We start from the raw sequence: 23,565 nt of genomic DNA, 5'->3' as shown, positions 1-23,565 counted from the left end.
TCGTTTAGCAATCGAAAAAAACTGTAAAAGCAAAATAAGCAATAGCAATGAAAGTAGAGCAAGTCTTAATTCCAGGGGTTCTTATGTAACTGGGCTGTGTTGAACAGCTGGCAGCAAAAGTAGGTCTGCGTGAACTGTGTCACAGACACTGAAAGTAGGCTCTTAAAAATATGTATTATCACAGCTGAAATAACAAGATCTGAAGTCAGACCCATTTTCCCAGAAGAAGTTCTCTCTTTGAATATTACACCATGTATGGCATTGTGTCTCAAATGGAGTTTCCAAGATTCAGTTGATGTGATCTGATATACTGATATAAAAAAGAAAACTATCACATTTACACTCTGTTTACATCTTTGTGCACGTTTTTAGGTTCTTGTTTTTATAAATGTATCCCATTGACCTGATTGGAAATGAATTGTTCATTTATTTAATAAGGCCATTTTCAGAAGAAAAAAAACAGCCCTGAGGCAATGAATGACTCATGGAAAAATTGCTAAAATTATTTTCACCTCCTACCCCTGAGGCCAGACACACAACAAAAAGAACAACAACCAAAGCAAGACAAGCTCTCATATATAGGACTGTCAAATAATAAAAAACCTCCAAATAATACCCAATTACATTTACAATATAAACATTAAACATTAAAAAAAAAAAAATACACACATAAATATCCAAAAGTATGGAAAAGATCATCATGTGAAAGGAGGAGAGATATGTAGATTATAACTAATTTAGAGGGGTGATGCATAACTAATAACATCAAAAGAAAACATAAATGCATAAAGTAATAGGCCTATTTTGATTGCACGTCTAAACATAATTTTAATTAGGCCTGAATGAAAAAGGCACAAATGGATGCTGATTTTTCAGCTAACAGGTATGGGAGTTTGTATGTGTTTATTTTATACTGATGAAAATCTTTGTGGTTGTTGTAAACTAAAAAGGGCACCAATAGACGGGCTCTGGCACTACTACGCATCTTGGGATTGTTGTCAGGCAGTTTATCGGGCACTGATGTGGAGGGCCCCCTCTCATAATTCCCGTAATGGCTCCTCGAGGGGGCGCTTGTCGGCTCAGAAAACTAGTTAGGACGTCTTAGTTTTGAATCTTCTGAATCTTAAAGAGTGATGCACAATTACATTATTATCGCCTACGTGTTATAAATGCTGCAATCTGCTTACGTCATACAAATGCAAATATGATCTTGTCAACGGACCTTCGGTAATATTATTTTATGAAACCCCATGGATATCCCTATAACCACAGGTGACTGTGATTAGCCCATTCTTAGAAGCGATGAGAAAAGGAACATGTATCATGTGAAGCTGTCTATGTTAAGGTATGTGCAATATACGCGTAAATAACAACGAATTAACAATAAATAATAGAATGGACATCTAATAAATTAGATAAATATGGTTTAGAAAAAACTAAAACAATTAGATTCAACCTTCCGGTCACTAAAACTCCTTGCTTATTTCAGTAATCGAGTGAAGGCATAGACAGTGGTTTAAGCCGATTTAACGTTACCATTCTACCAACTTTTTTTTTTCCACTAAAGAGGTTATCTGTGTTTTACCCGGTAACGTAACAAAACCATGTTGTCAAGAAACAAAACAAACAATTATTTAAATACATAAATTTACACGAATATAAATAATTTTTAAATAAATTATTTACAAAAGAAACTGAAAGTTATGTTTTCACGCAGGCAAAATTCGGGGCAGCCCACTCACACTTCAGACATGGCGACGCAGATGGCGGTAAATTCAGGTATAAATGTATATTCTGTTTTATAAACATACTCCTTGATTTATATAGCATAGAGTATCGAATATTGATCAGTTAAACCAATTTAATTTAATAGTTTTAAAGTACAAAAAATTTAATCGACTCTGTTAGCCTTACTTCATTAGTAAATATGCCGAAAGTGTGTAGCTAAATGCGTCGCACCACATTCATTATTATTATTATCTACCCACATTATTACAATTATTATTACAGGAAAATTCATTGTAAGACCATCATCTCTTTGTGACCAGAAAAGGCTGTTTATTTGGAATATTAATGTCTTTTACAACTATCTTGTGCAGACGCTCTGTGTTTGTAAATAAGGTTAAATGGCCAAGATAATGTCTGATTTAAGTCTAAAATGTTTTAATGTGTATTTAAGAATCTGGTTTAGCGTAGTATTATTATATAGTAAGTTAAATATAAGTAATGGCATCTATTTTTGGATAAATTTTTGCTCCTATTTTGCTTACTGCAGAAGTGAACGTACTTCATGGTTGTCAGTAAATTTGAAGTTGATATCCAAGTTGTTGTCCATACATGTCTTTTTACAAACTCCTGCATTTATGATAATGCTGTTATAATCAACCTCTAACTTTAAGTCAAGGCAACTCAGCATGGTAGTACTAAAGCATTTTTGTGACAAATTGCCAAATTGAATTTCAATAATAACCAATTCAGATAATACATTATGTAATTATCCTCCAAACAGTCATTGATGGTGTCTATACAGAAAACAGAATGGATTTTACAATTTAATGTCAAGTTACCTCTGTTTGTTTAGGGATTTTATACCGATTGTTTCAAAGAAGATTATCAGTAATAAACAGGAAAATAACAATCAATAATGCAAACTTGATTGAAATATAAGACAAATTCAAATTCTGCTGTAAAGCAGCTCTACAAAGGAAGGTTTTGTCATTATTCAGCTAATCAGCTTAAGCCAGTTCTGTGTTCAGTTCAATAACTGTTCATCAATTATGAAATTAGTACAGTTCAGTTATAAGAAGACAATGGTGTCATTATTCTGATTGAGTCAGTTCAATGTTAATTCAGTTCAGTTTAGTAACAATGTCGATGTTGCAACGTCTGTCAATTATGAATCAAAGCAGCTCTGCAGAAAACAGTCATCATCGTCCATCTCAATTCAGTTCAAAAAGTTTTGTTCTCATAAGATAGTGTCGGTGCAGTCAGTTGATAATACTGAACATTATAATTAAGTGTCTCTTAAACCCCTTTTAATGTGTGACATAATAACCCAAATTTTCTTTGCCATTATCTTGAATCGGTTTGCAGGAGCCAGTCTGTGGGGCCCGCTGAAGGAGCTCTGGGAAGCCGTGGAGGGAGCCATATGGAGCCGCCAGCCTGAGAGCGTTCATCTTTTAGATCTCCAGTTGAAGAAACACAAACCCAACTTTCTCTCCCTCTTCAAAAACCCAGTATGTTTTTACTTTCCATAGATTCAAAAACATTTCAGTATTTTTTTTATAAAGACGACCCATGAGGAAGGAAACCTGTAATTGTACTTTTGAGTTTAGTGGGAAATTATGATTACTTTTCCTGTATACATTCTAGCATTTGTTGTAAATGCCATCAAAGTATCATAAAAGTGATCCATGTGACTTGTGTGCTTGTCTTTTTTAATTTAAAGTCTTCATTCTTTTGAGTAAAAAAACAAAAAATAAATAAATTTACGAAACAGATCTAAATTTATTTACAATTCTTTTTTTTTTTTTTTTTTTTGCACAAAACAGCCGAAGAGTGCGGAACAAAGAGAGAAGGTTCGGAAAGCCAGCACTGAAGGCATTGCTATTCAGGGCCAGCAGGGAGCACGACTGCTTCCTGAGCAGCTCATCTCAGAAGCCTTCATCCTTAGTGACCTTTTTGACCTGGGAGAACTAGCCTCCCTTGAACTGCTGCTGGCAGGTACACACACTCAACATACTCGTTCGGGACTGTTGAAATGCACATTCCTCATATGATATCACTGCAGTGAATAGGCTTGGTAATAATGTGATCTTCATGTGTATTTTAAGGAGAGCACCAGCAGCCTCACTTCCCCGGCCTGACTCGAGGCCTGGTAGCTGTGCTCCTTTATTGGGATGGCAAACGCTGTGTGGCCAACTCGCTCCGCTCGCTCATCCAGTCCAGGCACGGGAAGACGTTCACACTTGACTTGAGGTTTGCTGTTCTTCCTTCATGCATCCTCCATGACTTGGTCTCACAAAACTCATTCTTCCATGCTTCTCCCATACGTCCCTGTTAGGAAACAGGTTCAGAAGTTATTGGTTGCTCCACTCAACATCTCCCAGAATTATAGAAATTTGGGATTTTGCACCCTTAATCTTTATTACAGAGCGCATGAAGCTTTTAGTCCTCTCTGTTAGCTTTGAGGGCATCTAAATGCCAGCATTCTTTTAAACTCATACAATTTTTCATTGGTGTTTGGAAAAGTGATGAAAAATGCTCTGTGACCAGCAAATGTTTACACATTTTGTTCTTTAAGATAATCTTCACAAAGAGAGCAGAGACAGCAGTGAGTTTACCTGTTTGGCGTGATAACGTTTAATGTCCCTGACAGCCTCTGTAGTCCCATTTAGCCACTTGTTAACATCCAGATACGTAAAAGCTTAAAATATCATAGAATTCTGTCCCAACTTCATGTTTTAATAGGATTTTAAGTCAAATCATAAAATAAGAGTTTGAGTTTGTCAAAATTGTATGTACCAGGGGCAACCCATGGTTTCAGATAGATTGTAGAAGTGTGCAGTGTTCATTACAAAAAACAAAAGAACAACGGAACAACTCATTTGTGTTTTTGTCGTTTGTTCTTTGATTTTTTTTTTTTTTTATGTAATATTGTCATGATTTCTTCCCATGCAGTCCTGAACTGGTGAATCTCACCACACGATTCACAGATGAGCTGATGGCTCAGGGTTTGACCAAGCAAATCTTGAACTTGATCTCGGATGTCAACGTGACCCGTGTGTTTGAGAGGCTTCAGAAAGAGCGGGGCCTTGGCAATGAGAAACACAGGAAAGAGGTGAAGCATCCTATACATAATGATTATTACATATGCAAATAGACAGTATTAAATTAGTATTTTTCATATGGTACAGGTTTCTGACCTCATCAAAGAGTGCCGACAGTCTCTGGCAGAGTGTTTGTTTGCCTGGACATGCCAGTCACCTCTAAGCAAAGATGACACCCTGGCTCTCATCAGTCACTTGGAGACGGTGACTGCCGAGGCTGATGGCTCATTGGATAGCGTCAACCTTGCTTTAGTCATGGCCTTGCTTTATTGTCTGGATGTTAGTTTTCTGGAGCAAGGAACAGAGGATAGAGAAGGTATTCATGCTTTTTTCAACCATTGTTGGTTGCTATAAATGCTTTATTATGACCCACACTGATACAAGTATGACGTTGTTTACTTAGTAGATACTATTACATTCTCACAAATACATTTTGTGTGTGTTGATTAGATTTGCTTCAGGCCTCGCCTCTACTGACGGAGAAGCAGTATGTGGCTGCAGTGCACAATCAGCTGGTGGAGGGTCAGGGCTGGAAGCTTCCAGGACTGCAGGCAGTGGTGCAGCTGGCCTGGGCTCTGTCTCTGCGGGCCCTGTCACAACTTCCACAGGGCGCAGGTATCTACACGACAACCCCTTCCATAGCTTAGCCCATTGTTGATTACAAAATCACTTTTGCTTCAGCTGTTTATTTCAGGAAACGTCATAGGTACTGCTTTTACATTATCTGTATATGCTATAGTTTGTTATAGTTGATGCAATAGTAGACCAACTTTTAAAACGTGTTAACGGGTTAATGTACTATCGCCCAATTTCATTCATTTTCTTTTCAGCTCTAGTGGAGTACACTGAGGCAGATGAGGCTCTGGCAGACCAGGCGCTTTTGGGAGGTGTCTTCCTTTTCCTGACAGAAGGCATCCTGGGAAGTGATGGCTTCAGCCAAGAAGAATTCTACACACGCCGACTGCATTCTCTGATTACTGATTTCCTGGCTCTAATGCCAATGAAGGTGCAAGGAGAAATGCATGCATTTTAGCTGTATATTTATATACTGTACACTATCGTGCACAAGTTTGGACTCTGTAAGATTTTTGAAAAAAACAAGTCTCCAGTGCTCATCACTGCTACATTTATTTGATCTGAAGTATTATTACAGTTCAAATTAACTCTATTTGAATATGTAAAAAAAAGGTTTTTATTTCAGTCTAGAGTGTCACGTGATCCTTTAGGGATGTTCAAGAAACATTTTATTAAGAAATTGTGTTGTTTGCAGGTGAAGCATTTGCGTAACCGTGCCGATGAAGATGCGCGACTGATCCACATGGCTCTGCAGATGGGCAGCGAGCCACCATCATCTCTACGCAAGGACCTGGACCACCTCATGATCCTTGTGAGCATCCTTTTACATTTATCATGTACTACAGACTTGATGAATTCTTCAGCATTTCTTTTTAGCACATCTAATTGCATCTTCACGCATTTCTTCTAAAATATCATCAATATTCTATTTAGTTAGGATCTCATGCCCCCATTTGCATTATATCACTAATCAGCACTTTTGAACTATTGTAATTAATGCTGAATAATGTGTTTCAGATCGGAGAGTTTTACAGTAAAGATCCATTTGAACTTGAGCTGGCCTTGGAGTTCTGGTGTCCATCTGAGTCTATTCAGCACACTTCATTCACTGGATCTTTTCTTGGAGGACCTCCCCAAAGACCCCCTCACAAACAGGTATGTCAGAAAAATGCCTGGCAACTAGGGGTGTGAACCTACACTGGTCTCAAGTTTCTGTTCGATTACGATTATCATGTCATCGATTCAGTTCAATTCGATATCATGATGCACCGCATCCTCAATTTTCAATTTTAATTAAAAAGTGATATGTGCTTGTGTGTGTGCGCCTGTTGTCACAGTGACAGAAACAGTGACATTCCAGTTTAAGTTTCAAGGGAGTAAAGCCTGTTTATGCCATTAAGAAAATGAAATTCTGTCAAATCAATTTTGTTTTAAAGAAATGTTCATTTAAAAGCATTGCTCATTCATAAGTGTATAATTTTACCATTAGAGATGCGCGCATCATTCGTCGCTGAGTCCGCTGTTGAAGGTGACGATCATCCATTTATAATCACGCGTAACAACAACACAGAATAATTGTAATTTGACCATCGGGTGCGGGTTACTTAAATCAGATAAAATTATTGGGGTGGGTGAATGATTTGTATTTGGCTGTGGATTCGGGTGACGTTGGAGCTCATCCGCTCTGCAATGCGTTAACAGCTCGGGGTGAAAACGGCTAACGTGGTTTATCAATTTAGTGGTATTACCTCCTGCATATTCTATTTATGCGTGACATGAGCGCACACAGCACGTGTCTTCTCCAGGTTTTGCTTACCAGGTTGTTCATAAAAGCTGAGATGTGCTCAGATGTTGGCTTTTAGAGTAGTTGGAGCATTTTTAATTACTCGCACTCGTGTCTCTGTCATTGTATGCTACCGCGACATAACACACGCGACAAATGACGTCAGTAAAGCGTCAGTACCTTATAATCGGTTTTGGTCTACTACTGAACGATTAATTTCGACACCACTACTGCTAATTTTGCTAAACCATACTAAAGATGTATTTTATATAGAAAAAAGTCCTACAATACACAGTGTTCAGATATATGCTGGGGTGATGTGGCATGAAACATTACTGGTTTAAACCCCAGAAATAAAGTCCTAAATTTCAATATACATTTATGTGTCACCTTAGGTGGTTCTCTCCAAGTTTGTGCGTCAGATGGGTGATCTGCTCCCTGCTACTCTCTACATCCCTTACTTGCGCATGCTGAAAGGACTTGCTAATGGCCCTCAATGTTCGCACTACTGCTTTAGTCTGCTTAAAACCAACGGTGCTCCACACGGTAACTGCACCCTCAGATTTTAAATGTGAATAGTGTAATGTGAGTGCTGTTGTAAACAAGTTGTTATGATGATTGTTTCAGGAGAGAACCGGCAGGCTGGAGTGTCGGGCAGTTTAGTGTCGTGGGAGCACTTTTTTCACTCTCTCATGCTCTACCACGAGAACCTGCGACGTGACGTGCCCAATGCCGACAGCACACAGTACCGCCACCCGCCCATCAGAGGCATCACTCAGAGAGAGCTGGAAGGCCTCACTGCGTTCCTCCAGCTGCTTACCACTATCATCACCTGGGTATAGCACACACATTTATATAGTGAAAGATCACTATATCAGTTAATTAATTGAACAATTATAATTCTAAATGTTGAGCAATATATATGTATATATTAACTTTAAAATTTCAGCAAGTTGGGATGCATCTCATTCGCTGATTCTGATTGAATCTGATTCAGTCAGATTGATGAATAAATTACACTTTTTCATTTTGATTTCAAAGTAAAACTGAAATATTCAAGAATAAATCACTATTGAATCAAATCAATTAGTGAATTAGGAAATCAGTTTCGAAACCCAGCCCTCGTCACATCATCTAGCAGGTAAAAGTGCTCATGGTATGTCAGCGTTCAAACATGTTCTTCTATTTTTCAGAGTGAGAATGCTCGTCTGGCTCTTTGTGAACACCCCCAGTGGACTCCTGTGGTGGTGATGCTGGGATTGCTGCAGTGCAGTGTTCAGCCCGTGCTGAAAGCTCAAGTTTTGGATGTTCTCGCCGCATTTGGCAAATCACCTGAGATCGCTGCCTCCCTCTGGCAATCTCTGGAGTACACACAGGTGAATAAAACTCCAACTTACAATGCTAAACTGACCTACACTAAAATAATGAATTTTTTGACTGAATTAGCTGTACAAATTTTTTTTTTAAACTTTTTTTTTCTTACTTTTTTCAGTTGAGTTGACTTGATTATAATAATATTGATCAATGTCCCACCAGATCCTGCAGACAGTAAAAGCCCCTGGACAGAAACAGGCAGCTGGGATTGAGGTATAGTCTCTTGTCATGTATGCTGAGTATTTGGAAATTAGGAAATTACAAAAATGTTGTTAAAAAAATAGTCGACTTTGCCTGTTTGTAGGGCAGAAATGTATGATAGATTATTATGATTGGTAGTATTACTAAATAAAAATATTAAATAAAATATTTAAGAAAAATAATAATTTGAATTGTATTTTTATTTTATATTTTATATTTAATTTTATATAATTTGAATTTGAATTTTAATAATAATTTTATTGTACAGCACAGTACAATATTTATGGATATGGATTTGAGATAGCATTTACTGTGACTTGCGAGACTGAATAATGACCTGAGACACTGGGCCTGAGAAGCTGGATCATGACCTGCTCTTGTGAAGGACACAGAAGCACGCTTCACACCACAACCGACATTGTATACATTTATTTAATTAAACTGCAGCCTAAGCCATATTGCGATTCCAGTTTTAATTTGATTAATTGTGATGTGTGTTTGTATATATAAGTGTTTTTACTGTGGCACTAATTTCTTTTTCATCGAACAGGTGGAGCTGAACGAGATTGAATCGAGCTGTGAGGAGTATCCACTCACGAGAGCCTTTTGTCATTTGATCAGTACTCTTGTAGAGAGTGCACTCCCGGTGAATCTTGGAGCAGGACTGCGTGCACCAGGCTTTCAGCCTTATCTTGACTTCCTGCGTGACTCTGTGTTTCTGGCCTTCCCCACACGTGCCTACCGTCGGCCAGCAGAAAAGGTTTGTTGTAGCCTGCTAGATTTAAACATTTCTCTAATCACTTTCTCGCCTCCATTTTTGGTCTTGTATCTTTATTTCCTTTTTTTTCTGCAGTGGGAGGTAGCTGAGGCAGTGCTAGAGGTGTTTCACAAACTTCTAAGAGAATATGAGCCGCAGCCATCGGACTTCCTGCAAGAGATGGTGGAACTGCAGGGGGAACAGGTGCTGGCCCATAAGCCTCCAGGGCACAGCTTGATGTTCCACCTGCTGAATGACTCGCCCACCCTCTCTCTGTGCCTCAGCCTGTTGGAGGAGGGCGCTCGACAGCTCGACACCTACGCCCCCTTCCCTGGTCAGTGTGCCTGCTCTGCATTTTTTTAAGTCCTGTCACATTTGTTAGTAACACTTAACAACTCATTACCAAGTAATTAAAACGTTATTTAATGCTTAATTTAATTGAATGCCTATTCAAATATTAATTTTGGGGTTTTGTGGCCAATACTTGTAAGCTGACAACTTTACACAATTTTTACTGGTGAATATTAAACACTCAATATATAAATAATGATTTTATTTTTAAAGTACATGAATTTTACTGTTTAATACATGAAAACTTTAACTTATGTTCTAAATGAGATATTGAGATATTAATACTTTTATTCAGCAAGGATGCATTAAATAGATCAAAAGTGATAGTAAAGACATTTTATATGAATATTTCTATTTTAAATAAATGCTGTTCTATTGAACTTTATATTCATCAAAGAATCCTGAACGTTTCCTGAAGGATCATGTGACTGACAACTGGTATGGCTGCAATACTCTAGTTGTTTGTATTTGTTTAGAACATTATGTTGGTGCTGCTGTTGTAGGTAAGAAGCAGTTGGAGTCGGCAGTGCTGCACTGTCTGTGTCTGTTGGAGCTGGCCCTGCAGAAGGAAGTGACGTTTATGGATCTGCTGAGAGAAAGTCAGACATCGCTACTGGTCTCCCCTGTGGAACAGCTCCTGCAGGGCGTCAGTGCTCAGAGCAGACGTGCTGATCACATCACCAACATTGCCAGGTCTGCTTTCCACATGTATACCTACCATATATTGTTCACAGCTAAATCATTTCCCTTCAAATAATTTCAGGAATGCTTTAATATGTGGCTGATTTGATTTGTTTGGCCTTCACAGGTACCTGTACCACAGCAGCTCTAACCCTGCTGCTGCTTTCCAGAGTGCCAAGATCCTGCGCCGTATCGCACGCTACCCAAACATTCAGGCAAGACTGGTTGGAGACTTCACGCATGATCAAGTAAGAGACCTCACACTGTCTATAGGTTGTTGGAGTTGCTTTAAATATGTTTTGTTAAATAACTGTTTTGTAATGAGCAGGCAGTGAGTGAGAAGTTGATGGCTGGTTTTGTGGAGTGTCTGGACAGTGAGGAAGCTCAGGAGGGAGTGAGCGCAGATGGTGAGTCCTTAAAAATCAGAAAATTGCCAAATGTCATCGTGTTTAAAGCAGCATCTAACACCCCTTTTTCTTGGTTCAGATGCAGACCCTGTGAAACGGGTGGCCCGGATCCGTCATGAAACCCAGATCCACATCCTGAACCTTCTGATTACCTCTCTGGACCTAAAGGGCCCCAACCTGGGCCTGTATCTTTTAGGCTATGAAGTGAAGAAGCCAGTTTCCTCCACTAACCTGCAGGACCCAGGTACGATCTCAAATGCAGAACCTCACACATACTATTCTATGCCTGAAACATGAAATGTTTGTTCCTTATTGTCATGTTTCCATAAATAAGGTGTTCTTGGCTGTCCACGGAGCTGCCTACATGCGATCCTCGGTCTGCTCCAGAGGGGCTGTGAGTGGCGTTCTGGACCTGTGCTCATCAAACAGGCCCCTCAACTAGCTGAACTCTGCTACCAGGTACACACACTTTAACCAATTTGCATTCAGACACTGCAATCTAAAATCTAAAATATGCTATTAAATCATGGTTCCCGTGGGGCATTAAAAAATCTTAAAAGTCTGAAATTAAAATCTCCTGATTTTAAATCCATTAAAAAGTATTTTGTAGTACCTAGTTCGCAACTAGACTTTATTATATATTTTTATCTGCTTACTATTTGTAGTTATATTTTTAGTATGGTTTTGAGTACTCCTTACATATTATATTATATAATCTAACATTACATTACATCTTAAAAAGTCTTAATTTGATTTAAAAAAAAACATAATTTATTTGTGTTTATGTATAATATTTTAATATTATATAATATATTTTGTGTGTGTTTGTCCTAGGTAATCTATCAGTTGTGCGCGTGTCCGGACACTTCTGGGCCCACCATGCGATACCTCAGGACCAGTCAGGACTTCCTGTTCTCTCATCTGCAGCACTTGCCTTTCATATTATCAGGTCTGCTCCCTGTCTGCACTCTTTGTTTTGATTTTGTGTGTCCAAAATCCAGTAGATGTACACTACCGTTCAAAGGTTTGGGGTCAGGAATAATTTTTGTAAAAATAATGATCACTTTTATTTTGCAAGGATGCATTAAATTGATCAAAAGTAGCAGGAAATACATTTATAATGTCACGAAAGTTTTCCATTTCAAATAAATGCTGTTCTTTTGATCTTTCTATTAATCAAAGATTGTTAAAAAAACAGTTATTTTAAGTTGTAATAATATTTCACAATATTACTATGTTACTTGGTCTTTTTCATCAAATAAATGCAACCTTGAATATAAGAGACGTTTTTTCAAAAGCACATTTATGTTTTTAAACCTAAACTTATGAACGGTAGTGTAATATCCATTTTAAACATGACAAAGGGAGGAAAACAGCCTCTCAGAAGTGTCGTGTAGTAGCCCATCCAGACACCTTTTTTATCTTTGATTTGTAACCAACTAATCATAATTTCACATAAAGGAGGGATAGCAACAACTGTTAATGCCTCTGATTGATTCCATCTTTATGTCCCACAGAGAATGAGATTGCTGCTCTGTCTCAGATGTCCTGGTTGATGAAGACAACAGCCATTGAGCTCAGAGTAACCTCACTGAACCGCCAGCGCTCACACACACAGAGACTGCTCAACCTCCTCCTCGATGACCAACCACACACATTACATACAGGTATGTATGAGTTCCCAGAGTTCCTTATGATGACCAGCCAGCCACACTGAAGTAAATGTGCCACGTTGTGCCTGTAGCAGATGGAGAGACAGGCATGGAGGAGGAGAGTAGATCAGTCAGCGGTTTCCTGCACTTTGGCACTGTCTCCAAAGGTAAGGGAAAGTCCGACCGCCCATTTAGCATAGGAAGGCACCATCTGATTTAGATTATATTTAGTTAACCATTCATTGCTTTTTGGTGATCTCAGTACGCAGAAGGCTGCTGAGCGTTTTGGATGCCATAGACTTCAGTCAGGAGGCCCCGGAGCTTCTGCAGCTGGACTTCTTTGAGCGTGCTCAGATAGAACAGGTCATCACCAACTGTGAACATGTCAATGAGCAGGGACACACGGTCTGTAACGTCAAGGTATGCGGATGGCTCACCAATCTGAATGCACTGGAGCTCATACTGTAATTTATTGTATTATAAAACATGCAATTAATTCTTTCATTGCTTCATCATGTTTCAGTTGCTCCGCCGAGTTTTAGTTGCAGAGATCAATGCACTGCAGGGCATGGCGGCCATTGGGCAAAGACCCCTGCTGATGGAGGTGAATGCATCTCTGTTATCTCTTGAAGGCAAGAGATACAAAAAATGTGTTTGCTGATACTGATTCTTTCATGGTCTCTGTCGGTATCAGGAAGTGAACTCAGTCCTGCAGCAGGTGGTGGAGAGGAACCGTGTGCGGCGTAGTCTCAGTGCCAAGCGTCACGCTCTGCAGAGCTGGAGGAGTCTGGTGGAGACCATCCTCACGGCCTGTCCTTCAGAGCTCATCCCAGCTGACCAGCGCCAGCTGATCATCAGAGACCTGCTTTTGGACCTGCACGACAAGGTAGGACAACAGATGGAAAGGAACTGAGTGTGTTTGTGTTTTTTACGCTGATTTGCTTATAGTAGATGCTTTTGTCCAAATGTGGAACAGCAATTTGACTTGCCTTCTCTCTCTTTTCTCTAGGTGTTATCAGAAGATGCTGCGGGTGAATTGATGCCGATTGTAGCTGGGGCTGTCTTCACGTTAACAGCACACCTCAGCCAATCAGTTCTGTCTGAGCAGCAGGGGGCGGGGCCAGAGGGTGGTTCTGGATCAGGATTTGCTTCGATCGCTAACTCCGCTCTTCACCTCATTCTGAGGAAGCTGCTGGATTTTATCTTGTGCACAGGTCAGAAAGGTCACATTAAGGCTAATCAGTTGTTTTTGGTAAATTAATTCCACCATGTTAGAGGTTAAATGGTTAACTTTCTTGTATTACGCCCTGGTGTTTGTTTGCATCAAGGTGGAGGTTTCCAGCGTCTACGGGCTCACCTTTATGGTGCCCTTCTCTACTACCTGCAAATTGCCCAGAAACCTGACGAGCCTGAGACACTGCAGACAGGTATATAAGAACATACTGAATAGGATATTTTATTCATATACACATACACTCTTAGACAGCATTTTTGGCCATCATGATTGACTCAGAAGGTAGCATTATTTAGCTACCTACAATTTTGAGGCTTCATTTATATATATAAATATTAATTTTTTATATAAATTGAGATCATGTTCACACTGCATCTGCCTATGAAAATGTCTTTAACATTTTCATAACAATATTATGTAATGCATGCTAATATACTAAATAATAAATACAAATATTATAATATAATACTGAATTTGCAGGTACATCCATGTGGGAGCGTTTGACTGCCCCTGAAGATTGTTTCTCCAAGCTGCAGAGAGAGAACCTAGCCATTATTGAGAGCTATGGCACTGCACTTATGGAAGTGGTGTGCAGAGATGCTTGTGACGGCCATGAGATCGGCAGGGTAAGAGCAAATAAGTCATCATCATCTTGCTTGGTCAAAGAGGAACGAGAGGAAGACCTCCAAAAGTCTATTGAGTTGACTCGAGGACATGATCTTTTTCAGATGCTGGCTTTGGCAGTGTTGGACAGAGTGTTGTCTATAGACAGACAGTGCCAGTGGCTGGTGTACCTGTGTAACAGCGGTTACCTGCGTGTGCTGGTTGAGAGCTTGAAACAAGATGATGCCGCCTTGCAAACTCTGCTCACACCTCAGCCTCCACTACTAAAACCACTGTACATCTATGAGTCCAAAATTGCGCTGCTGACCCGTGTGGCTAAGACAGCCCAGGGTGCGATGGAGCTTTTGCGATGTGGGCTGGTCAGTCAGCTGGTGGAGTGTCAGGTGTTTCACATGCTCCCTCAAAACGATGCACTCAGGTACTCTACAAACTAGAGTCCAAGTATCTATAGATGAACATTTGACTTTCTCTACCCTGCCTTCTTACTCTCTTCATTTCTCTTTCAGAGTGTTTGGGCAGAGAGATCCATCAGGGTTTATTCCTAATCCTCTAGAGAGATACAGACAGATCCTGCTACCTACTCTCAGATTGATGCAGGTCATCTTGACCTCCACCACCACACAGCACCAGCAGGGGGCAGCACAGGTACTTAAACGTCCATGTAATGATGTTCTCAGAAACAGGTTAAATCGCTCTCCTATATGCTAACAGAGTTTAGCTAGCGATTGGATAAGTATGTACTTGTATGGAGTACTACATCTTACTGCATACTTAAACCAGTGTTACCTAGCACAGCTATACCACACTATGTTACAGCACAGTATAGGGCTATTTGCAAACAGAAACAAGTCTACTCAGAAAAAGTAACGGCACGTTATTTGTGCGGATTTAGCTTTTCTGATGAGGATAAGTGGTACATGGGTAGAGCGTTCGCATGGGCCGTGAGCAACTGAGCGTCACACCACGCAGTGATAACAGCTAAAGTGAGAGTGAAACCTGAATTTGGTGGCATATGTTTTCAGCTCATATTTTAGCCCGTTTTTCTTTTTCGACCTAAAACCTGTGGCTGAAATTTCGGTGCATCCCTAATTACATCTTTTATATTATCATCTAATATAATAATAAGCTTATTTGGTGCTCAGGAAACATTTCTTGTCACAGTTGTGCTGCTTAATATTTATGTGGAAATGACGATACATTTTTCCAGGATTCTTTGATGAATAGAAATTTAAAAAGAACATGACCCTCCCCTATTTTCCTTTCCATAAGTACCGAATGGCCTCTAAAATCAATAGTTTTAAATGCTTCATAAACATACGGTGTGTTTTCGTTTATAGGTGCTCCAGTGGCTCATTGTTCACTCTGATGTCATTCATTCAATTCTGCATGGTCAAGATATGAGCATGGGTGCCCTACAGGAACTCTCTCTCCTCACTGCCATCATCAGCAAGACTGCACTGCCAGGTGCTGCAACACTACAGCTGTTTGAAATGCTCCACAAACTGATTCATGACTAATGCTGTGCATGTCAAATTGGGTTTCAGGAGCCCTCGAGATGGGACAGGAAATAAACAGTGCCGTCCTTATGGAATTACAGGGGCACATCGGCAGATTCCAGGTGAAATATTAAAAAAAGAATTTCAAAAAAAAGGGGGAAAAATAATAACTAGTTGACTCTTCAATGTATTAAGTATATGCAAGACAACTGTAAGGAAGAAGACCAGTCACAGTTTATTATGATGACATTAGGGCTGTGAATTTTTGGGTTGAATGAATTCTTTCAATTTATGATTTATAGGTTTTCTATTCAATTCAAGAACAATTTTCGCAAATTCAGAAAGATTCCAGATGATTCACAATAATATTCGATGTGATTCAATTAATGATTCAATTCTGCATTTTTTTAAGTGCATTTAAATGCTTCCCTCTGATGTGCGAATTACACCGCGACCTTCAGGGTGTCGGAGAGTAGGGGGAAAACAAACAAACCTTTTGTCCATTAGATGTTACTGTTCATGTTAGTAATGATTCTACATCACTTTATTTTAATAGGTTCTAAAAAATGACATGTAGAAATTTATATATGCTGAGATTTAAAAAGGCTTTAAATGTATTGTTAGATAGTGTTAAAGGGTTAGTTCACCCAAAAATGAAAATTAAGTCATTAATTACTCACCCCCATGCTGTACCAACCCCGTAAGACCTTCGTTCGCCAGAAACGAGATTTTCTTAGATTTCCACGACGCATGCACGAGAATTGCGATCTGAAGTAGTGTAAAGCAGATCGCAATTCTCGCGCATGCGTCGTGGAAATCTAAGGAAATCTCGTTTCTGGCCTACAAGGAAGAGAAACGTTCACCCAAAAATGAAAATTAAGTCATTAATTACTCACCCCCATGCTGTACCAACCCCGTAAGACCTTCGTTCGCCAGAAACGAGATTTCCTTAGATTTCCACGACGCATGCACGAGAATTGCGATCTGAAGTAGTGTAAAGCAGATCGCAATTCTCGCGCATGCGTCGTGGAAATCTAAGGAAATCTCGTTTCTGGCCTACAAGGAAGAAAAGAAATAGTCGAATAAAGTCGTTATTTTTGTTTGTTTTTTCGCACAAAAAGTATTCGCGTCGCTTAATAAACATATAGTTGAGCCACGGTAGTCACTTGGGATATTTAAACATTTTCTTCATTGATTTCTGGGCCGTCAAGAGGCAGTCCCTTAGGCAGCCAATGTGGTAGTTATACAGCTCTCAAATTTAATCAAAAATATCTTCATTTGTGTTCCGAAGACGAACGAAGGTCTTACGGGGTTGGTACAGCATGGGGGTGAGTAATTAATGACTTAATTTTCATTTTTGGGTGAACTAACCCTTTATCCATTGTGTTGGATAGTGTTAATATATAGGCTACACAACATTATTAGTCTTCCAGGTTCATTAAACACAAAGCTTCCATGGAGAGACTATACCCTTGAATTTTATGCACTTTACTAAACCGATTTCTAAACTAACTTTTTGAAGAAAAACCTTCTTGTGAATGAGAAAAATGTTCACAACGTCTCCATTAATGTGTGCATGCAGTCATCTAATGTTTTATATATTTTAAAGCATTGAATCGGTATCAAATTGTGATTAATTTTGATTCTTAGCATTTTAAATCAGTTATTCTATTTTAAAAATCCATGTTTCAAGATTGATGCATATGCATCGTCAGGATTCATAATCAATGCCATTGGGAAAACAAGCAAGTCGTTATACTCCTAGATGACATCATTAAAGCTGAAAATTCTGTAAATGTGTGAAGGTTACAACATGAGTGACGTTTCCTCTTTCTCCCTCCTTCAGCGTCAGTCGTTGTCTCTGCTCGTGCGGCTGGTGGGCACTGATCGCGCTCGCTACCTGAAGCAGATTGAGGACACTGTTTCCCCTGGAGACCTTGCAGAAAAGAGAGAGGAAATGGAGGTTGCCATGCAACAGGTGATGTCACAGCAAACATAGAGCCCACTTACTTCTCTGTAGCATCTTAAAGTTGCTGACTTTGTAAACACTCATGTGCTTCGACCTGCATGGAGAGTCTCATGATAAATTATAACAATATGTGCAATATGTGTCTGTGCCCAGCATACACTATAAGGCTTTTCACACTTGAAATAGTTGACCATGGGTCATTCTAAAGATCCCTGGGTTACATTGCATCACATTTCACACTGCTCATAATTTACCCGGGGTTACCAATTAATTCTGGGTATTCATATGCTAATATTTTACTCTGTATATTCTTAAACCCTGAGTTAATGTTCTTATTTGCATATTTGTGGTGTCATTGAATATGCTGTTCATTCAGTCAATGCCACTATGTTTACATAACTGTGGAGTTAACACCGCAAAAGCATTGCTATTCCTGCTCCATAGAAGGACAATAACCCGGGGGGATCGGGATGCAAACATAATTTTGGCGGAAGCGGGCAGGAGGGGTAGATAATCTTGCGTGTGGGAGTGCGATTGAAAAAAGTGAAAAGTGAAATCTGTCACGCAACTAGAATCAAAAGACTGCAGATCAGGGCAAAATGGGCATAGTTGAGTAGTTTGTCTCAGCCTTTAGGTGTTTCACTCTGTATTGTGTGATTTCTCAGATTTGTGCTAATATTATGGAATACTGCCAGACACTACTGCTGCAAAGCTCAGCTGAAGCCCAGTTCTCTCTCTGCCTGTTCAGCCCATCAGCGAGTGAACCAGCAGGTTGGTCTTTGTGACTGTGTAGTGTCTGTCTATGTTGAGAAAATACTGGCTGGCTTCTGTAAACCTAACTGTGCTCTTTCCTGTGAATCAGATGTGTCCGTTCCCTCTGCGCGGGTGCCCAGTTTGGGATTGGTTCTGCTCCTACTGAAGAACAGCGCCACTGACTTCTTCCGATACCATGACAGCCACAGACAGAGCCTGAACAAGCTAGAGCGAGTGGAACAGCTTCCTCCTGAGGAACTGAAGGAGGTAGGTATACATGCAAAGATGCTGCACATCGCCATCTCTGCTTGTTTGACTAAAAGGTTCAGAATTTGAAAGACATAACCTATGCCTAACATATTGTTTTGTGTGCAAAGCTGTGTCAGGGTCTGGTGTCTGGTTCTGGTGGAGTGGAAAAGATCCCATCTGTGCAGAGAAACGTGCTTGCCAAGCGCAGGCTCGTCCAGCTGGTCAACAACAGAGCCAAACTTCTTGCCCTCTGTTCCTGTATCCTAACACATAAAGATTGCCTAATACATCTATAGATGCTCCAATTTGCTTTTTAAAAAATATCTTCTTAAGTTTATTTTTTCTAATCTGACACCTGGAAAGTGGACAGCAGTTGCATGTTTTTCTTGACATTTCTCTGAAGACATCATCGAGACGTGCCTGTTTGTGATTTGGCGCCACCTAGAGTTCTACTTGCTCTACTGCACTCCCACGGACCCCAAAGACTCGCTTCTGCCAGGTTACAGAGGTCAGCTGTCCTGTCCTGTTAACTATCCTTCTTCAAAGTTCAGTTTTAGGTTGTTTTTAACTGCATGAAAGACTTGTTTATTACATTTCTGACCAATATTTCTTTCTGTGTAGATCCTAGTGCCAGCAGAGGTTTGAGTGTGTCAAGAGTGAGCCAGCAAGATATTGAACAGGTACTTTGCAGGAGTCATGTGATCTAAGTTTTAAATGATCATAATGTTGGTGAAGGGTGCAAACTGGCGAGCCATATACGCACAACCGGCGCTGCATCATAGAATGTCTCTGAATAGGTTCACGCCCACTTTTGGGGGAAAACAAACTAGACTCCCCATAGACTTCAATACAAAATAACAGCAAAAAACAACGTCCGTACACAGCCGATAGGCGTAAATAACTTAAGAAATCACTTATATAAAACATGTCAAGTAATTACATGTCCACCCTGCCAGCCATAGAGCGTGAAAGATACATACACAAACTTAATTTGGCCAATTTAAAAACACGTCCCTTTATTCTCCCAGCGTCAAATTGGTGTAACAACCCCACCCAGTGGCCAGAGGTGTCTTACCCGGACATTTATTTGTACCTCATCGAGTCACCAGGGGCCCGTTTCAATAAGGAGGTTCAACCAACTCTGAATTAAAACTTGAACTCAGAGTTGACTTACCCTGAGATGGGAAACTCTGAGTTTTGGGTTACAGAACAGCTGAAATGAGTTAGATCAATCAACTCTGAGTTGTCTGACTCTGAGTTAAGCGCGTGCACCACAACTATAAAAAGCCATTATCAATGGAGCGCAGATATTATGAGTCACCATGGCAACAGCGCCGGACAAAAAGAGGTGTTGGGTGTAATTAATTACCAAGTATCTAAATATTGTAATTTAATTAAAGGGATTACTCTTAATTCTTCTGTAATTTAAAATAAAATATGATGCAATTACATTTGCATAAACTATAGACCAATTCCGTATAAAACAATAGTGGATTTAACATACATTTTTAAAAGGTACAATTTTTATGTAACCTTCTCCCTCTACACACTTTGATCAATTCAAGAATAATTCATGCAATTTTATATTGTTAATTTGAAAGAATTAAAAGTGCAGTTTCTTGTCTCTCCTCCTTGTATTGTTCAAGTGGTTGAGGTTGTCTATGGGATTTAGCAATTAGTAGCCTATATGTAGACCAATACTTTCTAGAGATAGTAATTATTACATTAATCTAACTACACCGTTGAAGATGTCATTTGTAGTTAATAATTAATAACTTTAGAGTAACTGTTATAATATCAAGAGGTGAAACTGGAAGAATGTTATTCAACCTAAAGTAGTCTACTATTACTTTGATACATTTTTACTTAAGTAAAAGTAAAAATACCAGTCTAAAAATCTACTCAAGTAAAAAGTAGTTAATTTAAAACATGAGTAAAAGTTGCTGAGTAACTTGTTTAACAGCGGGGGTGGGGTGGGGGACTCCCCCATGTGGGGTTGTAACGTATGAAACTTTCACAGTATGAGAACCGTCTCAGAAAATATCACGGTTTATGGTATTAAACAATTATTAAATATATAAACTGCATTATTAAATTACGGTTATTATTATCATCAGTTAAAATGACAGTTAAATAAATTAAACATTTGTTCAATAAAACATAATATCAACTAACTTCAATAATTGATTTAATTATGATTGACATCTTATTTTTTATCATTAATAACTTATAAAATTTTATTACAATTTTTTCAATGATTTAATAGAAATATATTATCCAAAACAGTGGTAATCAAATAAAAGTTTAGTAAATGTTTTAATCCTTTTATTTTTTGGCAAATGCTGCAAAACAGATTTAGTCAATTAAACCATGGACAAACAATATAATTGCTTAAAGAATGTGTAAATACATTTTAGTATTATTGTTGGTGTTTAAACAGCACTTCCTCTTTAAAAAGGGGAGGAGACCGCAAGAAACTCTGGGTTTACTGAAGAAAACCTGCTCCCGACCAGGTTAGGTTCACAGAGTAAGTTACCATGGTAACTGACTCTGAGTATAAGTTACCTCTCTTTCAGAAACAGGCTTGACTTACTCTGCTTTCTTGGGTTTGATATACCCCCCTTTCTGAAACGGAAAACCCAGAGTTTCCCTCATTTCAGGGTTAACATACTCAGAGTTTTCACTTAACCTCCTTTCTGAAACAGGCCCCAGGTAAGCCCCTGAATGATTTTATTTCATTTTTTAAAGTAAAAAACCTTAATGTATATATTATGAATTTATGATGATGATGGCAGGTAGCCTGGGCTAGTTGATTACGGGCATAAAAAAAATTATCTTTCACGCTCTATGGCAGGAAGGTGGACATATAATTACTTGACATGTTTTATATAAGTGATTTATTAAGTTATTTACGCCTGTCGGCTGTGTACGGACGTTGGTTTTTGCAGTTATTTTGTATTGAAGTCTATGGGGAGTCTAGACAGTAAAGTTCCCGGATGTGCGTATATTTTTGTTGTTGAGCCACAGGTTCCCTGCAGAAGTTAAGCAGCAATTCAGCATATTAGAATATTTTCTGAAGGATCTGAGTAATGATGCTGAAAATTCATCTTCACAATTACAGGAATGTTGCATTTAAAAATATATTGAATTAGAAAAGTTATTTTAAATTGTAAATATTCCACAATGATGCCTTGGTGAGGATAAGAGACAAATGTCTGCTTGGTATTGTTTTGTAGTTACAGAGTGATGTAGCGAACAGCTTCAGTGAGCCGCTCCAGAGGAAGTTGCTGGAGGTCGAGGGTCTGTATAGTAAAACCCGTTCCCGTCACACCTTCATCCAAGCCCTGACGCGCAGGATCCGGGGCCTAGTGCATCATGCCAAAGGCTAAACCGTCACAAATAGTGCGGAACATTATTCTTTTCAATTAGGTGTCAAACAAGTGCTTTTTACAGTTTTGATTACAATCATCACATTAAATTGTCTTGCTATGAAGATATCTATTGGATTTCTGCTTTTTTCTAATGTGGTAAATAAATGGTTTTCTAAACAGACAGGCCTCTTTTTTATGATTTTCTTGGCAAAATATGTGACTTATATTAAAGAAAAAACAACAATGTAAGTGTAAAAAGGGGCACGAAATCGGTCCAAATGGTGGGGTTCGATTCGTGGTGAAGGTTTCAAGCGTGTTCCGTCTTTTCCAAGCAAAGTGAATTTTAATTAAATGCAACACATTTAATCTTAATATGTATTAACTCGTTTCATCTGACTCCATAAAATGAAAAGGGTTTATCAAAGATATCTGTGCATCATTTAATACATTAATGTTCGACTATTCCTTTTAACTCTAATGAAAATAAAGTCAAAGTCTGTTAGAATAGTCAAGTATAACAATTTATTATGTCAGGTAAATGTATTATTACAATTCCACAAAATAATCAGAGCAAACCATCAATTGTTTTAGGACAAAGGAACTTTACCCAACATATTACATGAGCTGAGCCTTGAAGACACAACATCACAGGCTGATCTGAATACAGAAAGCAGCCCTGAACTCTTGTGCATTTCCCTTAAATTGAGCCAAACCTTACCTGATCTAATCACCAAATTGACCTGATCCAATCACCAAACTACAATGGACTGAATCCCCCCACCATGCTTACTGGGGGAAGGAGAGTTTGCATTCAGACAAAAGGTAGAAGGTGATTAACTCAAAGACACACCCTTTTGTGTGCAAGATATTTCTATATTCTTAAAAACCTAGGGTGCTTCTCAATATCCCTCCTCGTCTCCTCGCTCCTCCATCCTCCCTCCTATGACCCAGAAACCGATCGAGCTCAGCCATCTTGAAGGACATCTCAATTCTCTAATTGCACCGTGAGGAGTCGAGGATCGAGGAGTGAGGAGGCTTCCTGAGGAGTCATAAGCGAGGATACACAGGTGCATCCTACGCGTCGCGGAACTGTTATACTGACTAAACGTGACGCACGTGTCAATTCTCCTCCCCCTTCACATCGGTCACAATCATTTTAATTTATACTTTACCTTTGCAGTTTATATAAACCACACATCTCAGATATTTCAACAGTATAGTCTATCTTTATTATTATTTATTATGAATTTATTGAATA

General features: G+C 39.1%; 1 protein-coding gene across 2 annotated transcripts; it reads left to right on the top strand.

Moving 5' to 3' along the window:
• Positions 1-1,717: 1,717 nt before the first annotated feature.
• Positions 1,718-22,486, top strand: nup205 (nucleoporin 205). 2 transcript variants are annotated; one of them, XM_039650407.2, is made up of 41 exons: positions 1,718-1,779; positions 3,094-3,236; positions 3,552-3,723; positions 3,834-3,978; positions 4,681-4,840; positions 4,917-5,145; positions 5,280-5,444; positions 5,660-5,835; positions 6,100-6,216; positions 6,423-6,560; positions 7,584-7,734; positions 7,816-8,024; positions 8,382-8,564; positions 8,725-8,775; positions 9,314-9,523; positions 9,617-9,854; positions 10,375-10,564; positions 10,680-10,800; positions 10,881-10,959; positions 11,039-11,203; positions 11,294-11,418; positions 11,794-11,908; positions 12,477-12,626; positions 12,707-12,778; positions 12,874-13,031; positions 13,135-13,215; positions 13,306-13,497; positions 13,621-13,825; positions 13,940-14,038; positions 14,326-14,471; positions 14,574-14,887; positions 14,976-15,114; positions 15,807-15,933; positions 16,014-16,087; positions 17,812-17,943; positions 18,600-18,705; positions 18,797-18,954; positions 19,065-19,194; positions 19,340-19,444; positions 19,558-19,616; positions 22,173-22,486. In XM_039650407.2, the coding sequence occupies exons 1-41, from the start codon at positions 1,752-1,754 to the stop codon at positions 22,323-22,325; spliced, it is 5,910 nt and encodes a 1,969-aa protein (XP_039506341.2). In that variant the 5' UTR covers positions 1,718-1,751; the 3' UTR covers positions 22,326-22,486. The 2 variants fall into 2 exon arrangements, with proteins under 2 accessions (XP_039506341.2, XP_088972480.1); XM_089116354.1 differs by having other exon boundaries at positions 12,704-12,778.
• Positions 22,487-23,565: the final 1,079 nt, after the last annotated feature.

The sequence above is a fragment of the Pimephales promelas genome, chromosome 10 (assembly GCF_988280905.1).
Source record: "Pimephales promelas chromosome 10, fPimPro1.hap1.1, whole genome shotgun sequence".
NCBI classification, from domain to species: Eukaryota; Metazoa; Chordata; class Actinopteri; order Cypriniformes; family Leuciscidae; genus Pimephales; species Pimephales promelas.
Note: the sequence above shows the minus strand (reverse complement) of the source record. Positions and strands in the feature narration are given on the sequence as shown.